This window comes from Geospiza fortis, unplaced genomic scaffold, assembly GCF_000277835.1.
Source record: "Geospiza fortis unplaced genomic scaffold, GeoFor_1.0 scaffold425, whole genome shotgun sequence".
Taxonomy (NCBI): Eukaryota; Metazoa; Chordata; class Aves; order Passeriformes; family Thraupidae; genus Geospiza; species Geospiza fortis.
Window position 1 is genome coordinate 1,717,593 of NW_005054387.1, and position 10,055 is coordinate 1,727,647.

At 41.3% G+C, this 10,055-nt stretch overlaps 1 protein-coding gene across 1 annotated transcript in view; it reads left to right on the forward strand.

Moving 5' to 3' along the window:
* CRCP (CGRP receptor component) overlaps window positions 1-7,382 on the forward strand; it is a 21,060-nt gene extending 13,678 nt beyond the window's left edge. The window contains exons 5-6 of the mRNA XM_005425411.2: window positions 1-21; window positions 6,030-7,382. The exon at window positions 1-21 is cut by the window's left edge and continues 34 nt beyond it. Of these exons, the coding sequence (XP_005425468.1) occupies window positions 1-21; window positions 6,030-6,173 (165 nt within the window). The 3' untranslated portion in view covers window positions 6,174-7,382. The remainder of the gene's footprint in view (window positions 22-6,029) is intronic.
* The last annotated feature ends 2,673 nt before the right edge of the window (window positions 7,383-10,055 follow it).

Genomic DNA, 10,055 nt, shown 5'->3' on the forward strand with positions numbered 1-10,055 from the left:
AGTGCAGTGGAGATCCAGCTGGTGAGTACCAATGCCTGGGCCTGTTCAAACGGAGCTGGAAGCAGCTTGAACCTTGGAGATAATTCAATAATTGCTTCCTCATGGGCCAGTGATTGAATGGATCCTTTTATTTTATGCACATTTTACATCCACGGCTTCAAATCCACTCAGCTTCTTCTCAGACAGATTCTGCACCTCTCTTTGTTTCATTTCAAATGCCCAATGCAGTCATTAAAGGTGATTTGTGAAAGTATTGTAAATAAGAATATATTTAATATTTTTTGCTGTGCAGCTCTGTGATGGAATACTTTATTTTTTACATCTTCCCTGTTTTAAATACTTTATTTTTTTACATCTTCCCTGCTTCAAATCCACTCAGCTTCCTCTCAGACCAATTCTCCACCTCTCTTTTTTTAATTTAAAATGCCCAATGCAGTCATTAAAGGTGATTTATTGAAAGTATTGCAAATAAGAATATATTTCATATTTTTTGCTGTGCAGCTCTGTGATGGAATACTTGATGTTTTTACATCTTCCCTGTTTTAAATGGGTTTTTTTTGTTACACTAAAATCAAAAATTCTAAAAAGAAATGAGCAGTAATGCAGGATGAGAAATGGATATAAACTTTCTGATGGAAAGTAGCCATTGTCAGTCTAAGAATAATTCAGCTGTAAAGAGGAATTGTCACTAAATAGAAATAGGTGCTGCTGTTCTCTCAAACATCTCAGGAGTACAAACCCCTGTGGTAATAAAGAGATTGTTACAATCAGGATATTATTTCAATAAAGATCTCTTGCATTAAGAACATCTCTTTGCAATCTTGCCCTGGAACCAAGCTGAGGAGGAACAGGATCAGATTTACTATAAAAAAAGGAGGAAGGATTAAAGAGGGAGCAGTAGGAGCATTTTTCTTGTGTCACCAAGGAGCACAGCTGAAAATGCTGAAAGCATCTCAGAGGAATAATTCCAGCTGAGGAGATCAGTGGCCACCAGCAGCCCAAGCAGGAGCTTGAAGTCAGTCAGAAACCACAATTAGAGACTGTCTCACACCTTTGTTAGCTTCATATGCTTAAACAGATTTATTTTATTGCCATCTGCAGGCTTTTCTTCCCTTCTTTAAATGCAGTCACCTTTTGGGGCTCTCAGGTCACTGCGTGGCTTTGTCTGTCTCTTCCCCTCTGTCCTACCTTCATTGTTATCCTGCTTACACAGAAAATATTCTATAAAAATTATATATAAATACAGATTTAAATAAAAATAAAGATATAAAATAAAATTAAATTCTGAGTGGAAAATCAGATTTTGTGCTTTTTAAAAATGTCTTTCTACCTTGGAGAATTTCATACTTATAGGCTGGCACATTGTCTTTTATACTGGAAAATAATAATGGAAAATATTTTGGAAAATGAAGGATCTTAAGGGGGTTTAAACAGTTTATTTTCTCAACAATGTGTTTTGCCTTGCCTTTGGTTAATTATCTCTGAGGGACATTAATTCAATCATTCAGTCTTCTACTTTATTTCTTTTTTAATGTGTTTTTTTCCTATTGATGTGGTGCTGAGCAGTTTCAAATCACTGCTCAAAGGAGGAAATAACAGTGATTTTCTCATCAAACATCTCCCTCCCCCACTGGAGGTAAATTATGTGCTTGATTGCTTTGGAAATGATCAGAGCCCCTATTTCCTTTATTACTGTACTTAACTTATTATTTTAAAATCTAATTCTGAGCTTATTATTCCAATGAACAATAGCTTTTAACCCACAGGTTGTTCTTTGGTGCTGAGGTTTGTTGATCAAATGCTGAGAGAATTTCTCAGTTCCTTCAGGACTTTTTGGGGTACTTCAGTGTGGCTTTATTTATTCTTCATTCTTGATTTATTGTCATGGCTCAGGAGACTAAACCAAATAAACATTAGCACTGAAAGCAGCACAGGGAGGAGGATGAAGTCTCTAAAATTCTGCTTTTATTTGGGTAAGCACAAAAGATAGGTATGGTTTGAATTAAGGATGTTTGTCCTTGTTTCACTGAGTAAAAAAAGGAGTTTAGACAGTCCACAGTGATTTTGTGCTTCCATTTGTCTGTGACACTGTGAACATGGATTTACACCTTAATTTCTGAATAAACACTTTAATCCCTGGGATTATCTTCATGGGCTGGCTGTGAATTTCTGAGAATTCCATTTGAGCTGCAGGGGGAACGTGCTGCTTTTAGTTTGAGCTGGGAGAATTTTACACCAATTAATTTATAAAGTTTTCCTCTTTGATTAGATGTAGAGCATTGTGGAAACTAAATGGGAACATTGCTGATTTTATGAATATATTGCAATGGAAATTGAGTATCAAACTGCTCTAATTTGGGTGAAATAGAAATGATGAGTGAGTCCTGAGCTGAGTGAATAATCACATTTCACAGGTAGCACACGCTGGGTGTGGTTGAGAATGACATTGATGTGCTGCAGCAAATTTTCCTAAAGCCCTGGAGTTATTTTGGGGCAGCACAGCCTTGAATGCTGAAAAGCACCAGTGACAATTATTTATGACATCAGGGGGCTTTTAATGCAGAAATTGTATTTCTGTTACACTCCCCATTTGTGCTCCTCACCCAAATCTGCAGATATTGAAGCCAGCAGCACTTTGGTCAGAAATAGCCCAAACTCTGGTCAGAAATACCCCAAACTTTGGTCAGAAATACCCCAAACTTGGGTCAGAAATACCCCAAATTCTGGTCAGAAATACCCCAAACTTGGGTCAGAAATACCCCAAATTCTGGTCAGAAATACCCCAAACTTGGGTCAGAAATACCCCAAATTCTGGTCAGAAATACCCCAAACTTGGGTCAGAAATACCCCAAACTTTTCTCAGAAATACCCCAAATTCTGGTCAGAAATACCCCAAACTTGGGTCAGAAATACCCCAGATTTGGCTCAGAAATAGCCCAAACTTGGGTCAGAAATACCCCAAATTCTGGTCAGAAATACCCCAAACTTGGGTCAGAAATACCCCAAACTTTTCCCATGGCATCCTCTGAGAGGGGAACTGTTCCCATTAGGGCTGGGTGGCACTGCCAACATCAACATCTGAGCTCATCCCCTCCCTCCAAACATTTGCATTTTTGTTTTCTTTACTATAAACTTTGCATTCCTGGCTGCTTATGGGCTCAGTCTGGCTCTTGAGCAGTTGCAGCCAGTGCAGGGCTTTTGGCTGGAGATTTTCTCTAAGATTGCTGAAATTGCTGCTGGAAAAGGAGGCACCTGAATCCATTTGGGGTTTTTTGCCTCTTGGGCTGCTTCTTACATCTCATTTCTCTTCTCAGCACCATATTTCTTAGTGCTCTCAGCATCAAAGGTATTTTGTCTTGCAGCTGTAAGTCAGAAGGCTGTGAGAACATCTGCTGAATGTAGAATGAGTGACCTCCTGTTCCCCTGAGATCTGTTTTCTTTTAGGACAGCTTCATTTGCCTCTTTATCTACATGCTGTCTGGGCTTAATTTTTGATTTTTTCCTTTTGGCTTGTTGCTTTGCTGCTTCCTCACTGCTTATGTTGTCATAAATCATCTCAGGCTGTTTTTTCACTTCCTGAAAGAGTGAAAAAAAATTCATTTTCACAGTTTGTGCTTTTGAGCCTTTGAAATCTCAAATAATATCACAACAAAATAAGGCTGAATTATCAACTTGACTAAGAAGCTGTCTGTCCCTCCTGCTAAGTGTTGATTTGTGTCTGTTGGTGATTCCTGAGAGCTGCTAGAGGGGCACCAAGAGGTGAATTTTGCTGCAGGAATTGAAGGAATTCCCACTTCCCTCTGGATGTGTCAGCAGAAGGGAATTTGGGAACTCCATCCCCTCTTCAGTGCAGGGTCTGGCATCTCTAAAAATGCTTTTCACAACATTTTAATGAAATCACTTAGAGCACCAGAGCATCTGAAACAGCAGAGTTGATTTTCTTTCATCAGCTTCATGCTCAGCTGGGATTTCTGGGGCTGCAGAGCAACCCCCAGAGCTGCTGTGTCTGTCCCTGCAGTCTGTCAGCCTCGTGCTGGGCCACAAAAATGACATCACAGGGCTTGTTCATGCTGGGAGTTGGAGCATTACTCATCTGGAGTCACTGGGGAGCAGGGAAGAAAACAGGGATTAGAATTCACATGTTCTGCTTAAAATCAGGAGTTGGTAAGAGCTGGTCAGAAATCCCTGGTTTTTGTTTGAGTTCTGATGTCATCAGAGCAAGCACCTAAAGGAGAAAGTGGAGGGAAAAAGGGGAGAGGAGATACAGATATGGATAAAATTAAAATGGGAAGAGGGTTGGACTTTATGGCATGCAAGAAATCAAATCTAAACAAGGCCAAGTGCTGTTTTCTGAGGGATGGTAACAAATCTGGGAGACATTGGTTCAGTGATCCCACCTGGAGTGATCCAGGTGTCCAAAGCACCTGGGCTGGTTCTTTCTGCAGCTCCTGCTCCCACAGCACCTGCCCCACCTTGAAAATGGAGTGTAACAGAAATGAATAACCCCATAATCCAGTCTGAAAGCCAGGCTGATAATCCTCTGTGAGATTTAACAGCAGAGGTCATTGGAGAGGAGGGATTTGTCACCAGCACTGGCACCAAGGAGTGGTGGAGCAGATTTGATCATGGAATCACAATCCCAGAATAGTTTGGGCTGGCAGAGACCTAAAAGAACATTTAGTTCCAGGGATATCTTCTACTTGCACACTTCTGGAATGGTGCTGGTGCTCCAAGGTGAGCTGAGGTGGGAATTCCCACTGGGGGAATTGCTGGCAGGAATCAGCTGCAGGGGCTCTCCCAGCCAGGGCAGGAGGATCTGAGTGTGTGTGAGCACAGGGAGTGCACAGGAGCAGCTGCTGGGAAACTGAGCCAGGGCTGCTGTTCAAGCCTGTGTCCTACAGTAGTTGTTGAGTTTGGAAAGCCACTCCACAGGGATTTTATCCTTTGATGGGGATAGTCCCCAGAAAGTCATTAACAAATGGAAATTCAGTGTCTGCCTTTTGCTGAGGAGTGGATTCTCTGTGTGTGTGCAGATCTGTGGATGATCCTGATGAAAGATGATCAGATTGTTTTTCTTCAGAGTCCTCTTTGCACAAAAATGAGTTGAAGCCCCACTCTGCTTTTCAGAAGGCATCTGAAGAGCTGGCAGTTTACAGCTAGAGCTGATTAAACCTGCATTGACTTGGAACCATCATTACTATAAATCACTCCTCTTCAAAGGCCATTTTCAAGGACTTGCTGTAAAAAAAAAGAAAACTCAAACCCCACAATCCTAATTGGTTTCATTTGTGTTTGAAGAGTTCTTCTGACTTGCTTTTCCAGTCCTCTGACAAGCTTTTTTTCCTTTTAACAGCTGCCTATAAATTAAGGCAGTTGTTTTACTGGTAGCAGTGATAGAAAAGCTGCCCCAGCTCCACAGTGGGAGTAGGTCCCTAATTAATCTCCTGGAATCATGGAGTTGAGTCATGACAGTGTTTTTGATGTTGCTCAGAGCTTTTAAATGGCTTTATATCCAGGAGTCTCCCAATCCCAGCAAATTCCAGTGGAGTACAGCTGCTGTAGGATGAGGTGGTTTCTTTTATGGGCTGGTTATTTCCTGCAGGTACTGGATGAGGTGCCAAGGTCCAGGGAATCCCTCTCAGGATATCCCATGAAAACACAAAAACTTGGGAGAAAGGTCAGGAAAGTGGGGCTGCATCTGAGCTAAAGGAAAAGCCTGGCTCAGGACAAGGATGTGGAGGTTGAGAGAGGCTTTAGGGGAAGCCAGGCTGTTCCCAGGGTGGTGTTTTCCTTGCTGTAAGGAAATCAGGATCTCATTACACAGTGCCAATTGTCGTGCTGAACAATGGAGTTCTTTCTCTTTTTTTTTCAAAATATTCCAAGAGTTCTGCTTTGTAAAATGCTTTTGTGATGAGCTCAGGCTGTGACTTGACAAAGTCTTCCCTGCTGAGCTGAGTCCTTCTCCCTGAGGGAGGAAGTGTGGATTTGATGATGCCAATGGGGTTTGGTTTTTTTTTTTTGACCTGCAGATGGTGGAAGAAAGCGAGGAGAGGCTGACAGAGGAGCAGATCGAGTCCCTCCTGCAGACAGTCACCACCATCCTGCCAGGGGACCCAGAGGAGCAGCACAGGGACTCAGCAATGGCAGCAGAACACAGAGGTGACCAGGCATAGCAGGCAGCACTTCCAGGAGAGAACCAGCTGCTCTTAGTCTGGGTTTGATACCAGTTCAATCCTGTATTGGACATAACTGTAAAATAGATTCAGATTTTTATGATTTGGAGGTGATGAGGGAACCAATTGTTCACAAGGAGGCAGGGAAAAGGACACAATTGTTTGGGGGTTTTGTCATGAGCGGGGGTGGCAGTGCCAGGGTTTGCAGTGGAGCAGCCTCAGGGGTGCTGGGGCTCAGCATCTTTGGGGATTTTTCCATTCCCCAGGGAATCAGCACAGCAGTGCTGCAGTGAGAATTCCTTGCAGAAGCTTTGCAGTTGCCCAGGTGGCTTCCAGAGCAGTGCAAAGCCAATTCTGGGGCTGTTTGCAGAGCAGGGATGTACAGGAGCTCCCAAATCTGGGCATCATGGAATTGAGAGGATCTGTGGGAGGGCAACTCAAGGATGGCTGAGAGTCCCTTCTAAATGAAAGAGATCCAGATTCAGCAAACTGCACTGAAACCAGGGAGCTGGGGGGATTGAAGCTGTGAAACCAAAGCTGTGAGTGCCCAAACAGCAGAATATTGAGGTGTCCCTTTGCCCTCTGAACATTTATTGCAATATTCACACACAGACAAGGCACTCCTGAGATGGAGGAACAAATGAGGCAACACTGAGCTCTTGATATGGTTTGGGAAAAATGAGAGTCAGGCCTGGATGAAGCAGAATTTCCTGAGCTTTTTTGTGTGATGAAGGATTTCAGGATCAAGTATTTCATGTTGAAAGCCTTTGTGATTATAATAAATCATCTGTGTGTGAATATCCACACAAAGTCAGCCACTGGTTTAAATTGTGGCTGCAGACCATTCTGTTATAATTATTATGATGTACTGGAAATAGAAATAAAATTTTAAGTACATCCTGGGAGTTTTGCGACTTACAGACGAGATCAAATCACAATATCTGGCTTTTTTCTCCCCCCTCAGCTCTGTCATGGGTTTATTTTGTGTTTTTATGCAGAGAATTTGTGCTTTTTGAGCTTCAGTTGTGCAGTGTATGAAAGGGACTGATAAATTCCACTGTCTGGGGGATTTGTCATATTTGTTTTCATGGTATTTAAACTTCTTTGATGCTTGGAGAGGAAAGAAAATTATTGGAAAAATATATTTGTTGCCTCTTAGAGATCATTTATCATACATTAAATGCCTTCCAAGGCTGGAGACTAAAGGTACATTTAGACTGGGTTTGTTTAATGTTGGAGGGGGAAAGTCCTTGATGGGTTTGTGGTACCTCCATGTATATTTTTCTCTCCAAAAGGGAAAGAAAACGAGAGATAAGTGGATCATAGCATGGAAAGACACTCAATTAATTTTAAAATTAACATTTTTATTCACAGCAGCCCCCGATTTTGTTTAACAGGCTTCAGCCTTGGGCTGCAAGTGTTTACATTTTGATTTAAAATGAAGTTATTGAGATTTGTTCTGAACATATCAAAAGCAGCTGGAGCACACTGTAAATATCTTCAGCCATCAAGAACAACTCAGCAGCTCCCTGAAGCTGGGTGTTCCATCTTGGGAATTGATTTGTTGCTAGGCTGGATTTCTGGCAGCAGCTGTGTGCTTGTGGGTGCTGTACAGGATGCAGAACTCCTCACCTGCTGCTGGAGTGAACCTTTCCATCAGTATCAGTTCCAGATGTTAACAGCTGGGAGCCCTCTGTGAATCCATCCATGGCTTGTAAACAATAGTTCCCCTAAAAATCTAGTGCTGAACAACATTTGAAAGGCTCTGGGCTTGTGGCTTGTGCACTGCATCAAGAAATGAGTTTTAAACCTGTAAATTCAGGTGAGGATTTGCTCTGAGGACAGGTTTGAGTTGTGTTGTTTGAGCTTTTCTGGGTCAGAACCCCCAGATCAGAAATTATTTGTGCAGATATCACCTTGCTGATGTGACACCATTTCCCAATGTCCTGAATAGCACACAGAAGATCTGCCAGTCTCCCACATTGCTTTTTATTCCCTTAATTAACCACAGGAGATGGACCCTCCTAATCTTGGAACAGAGAAGGTGGCACTGAGTGGCTCTGGGGGTACAAGAAAGGTAAATGTGTGTTCTGAGAAGAAACTGAGCACTCAGCACTTCCTGAATATTTGAGAAGTGGATATTACTTTTCATTTTCTCATTTCTTATCTCTCCCTCACCTTTTTTTCCCTGTTGCGTGTGTTTGGCTCTGCTCAGATCTCTTCTTGTGCTGAGAAAGGGGAACGAGCTGCCAGAATCCCTGATCTGATACTTGAAAACACCTGGGCTTTCTCTTCCCATAAATTCACATTTCTTGAGGATTCTTTGGCAGTCCCTGCTGGAGAATTTTATGAGAAGAGGATTTATTTTATGGGAGGAGAAGGAGCTGCTGCTCCTGCCTGTGCTCTGGTGTTGGGCAAGGGGAATGGATCTGCTGGAGCCAGATGTGCCCAGGGAATTCTGAGGAAGATGCAGGAAATCTCTCCTGCTGAGCTGAGCAGCTTTGGTGGAGCTCAGGGCTGTGTGTGAGGCTGAGCCTGAGGATTTTTTGGTTTTTTTTTTTTTTGTTAAGGTGCGGATTAAATGTGTGAGATTGTATTTCATTTATTAGTTCTAATCTATATTATAGTCTTCCAGACTCTGAGTTCTACAGGACTTCATTCTAACAAACTAAAAATGGAGCTGTACCTCTCTCTCTCTACAAGGCTTTTTAAGGATAAACTGTCTAATTAAGAAATTTTACTTAAATTCTTTTTACTTTTAATTTAATAACTAATTACTCATGGCCTGCAATGCAGATTTTTTTATCTAATTACACAAAACTACCTAAACTCATGAAGAAGAAGGTGAAGAAGGACCAATCTCTGCCCTAAAACTTCTACTTTATCAAACTTTATATATATAGATAGATATAATATTATATATATATTCTACTTCTATCTATTATATATACTATATAATATATATTTTATATACTATATATTATATAGTATATATATTATATAAAATATATATTATATATTATTTATATTATACTTCTATCTATTATATTATACTTCTATCTTTTCAAAGTTTATATATATATTTACTGTATATATTATATATTTTTAATATATATTACTATATTCTAAAACTTTAAGTTTTCTACCATGTGATATTACACACATCTATTCAAACTATACACTTATAATGCCAGTTCTGTCTTTAATTTTGGAATTTAATTTTATTTAAATATAATTTTTCTCCACAGCCTCAGGTGAAATGCAGTTTTCTCTTGGGGGTCAGTGCCTGTCAGCACAGAAAATCTAAAATCCTTTCAGGGTGATCTTAACCACAGTTTTCTCTTGAATTTTTCTTCATTTGGTCAAAAATTACTCCACTGCCTTAAATTTGGCCCAATCCAGAACCATTCCTTTCCCCTGGCTGTGCTGGGGCCCCTCCAGCCCAAACTGGGATTATTCTGGATCCTGCTTCTGAAACATGCACACACACACACACACAGATATTTTTCTGTGCTGCATTTTCTCTGATGAAACATTTTATTGCCTCTGCCTGCCCTGGGGTGGCAGCTGTGCCAGGGCAGTGTGCAGACAGCACGTTCTGCATCCCAGAAATTGTCTGCCTTGCTGGGCACCACATCCACTTCCCTTTGGAAGCAGCAGCCTCAGCTGGGAGCTAAACTTGTGACACACTTTGGGTTTTGGCAGAGAGGACTCAGGAAAGGCTTTGTGCACCTCAGCCTGGCCAGTATCAGGCTTTTCCTATTTTTTTTCTTTTATTGCTACCCATAACCAGAGTGGAATTTAACTCCTGGGGATGTGCTGGAGGCTTTAAACATGGACTAGAGAGATTTTTGCCAGGTCTAAAAGAATCTCCCAAGTTTC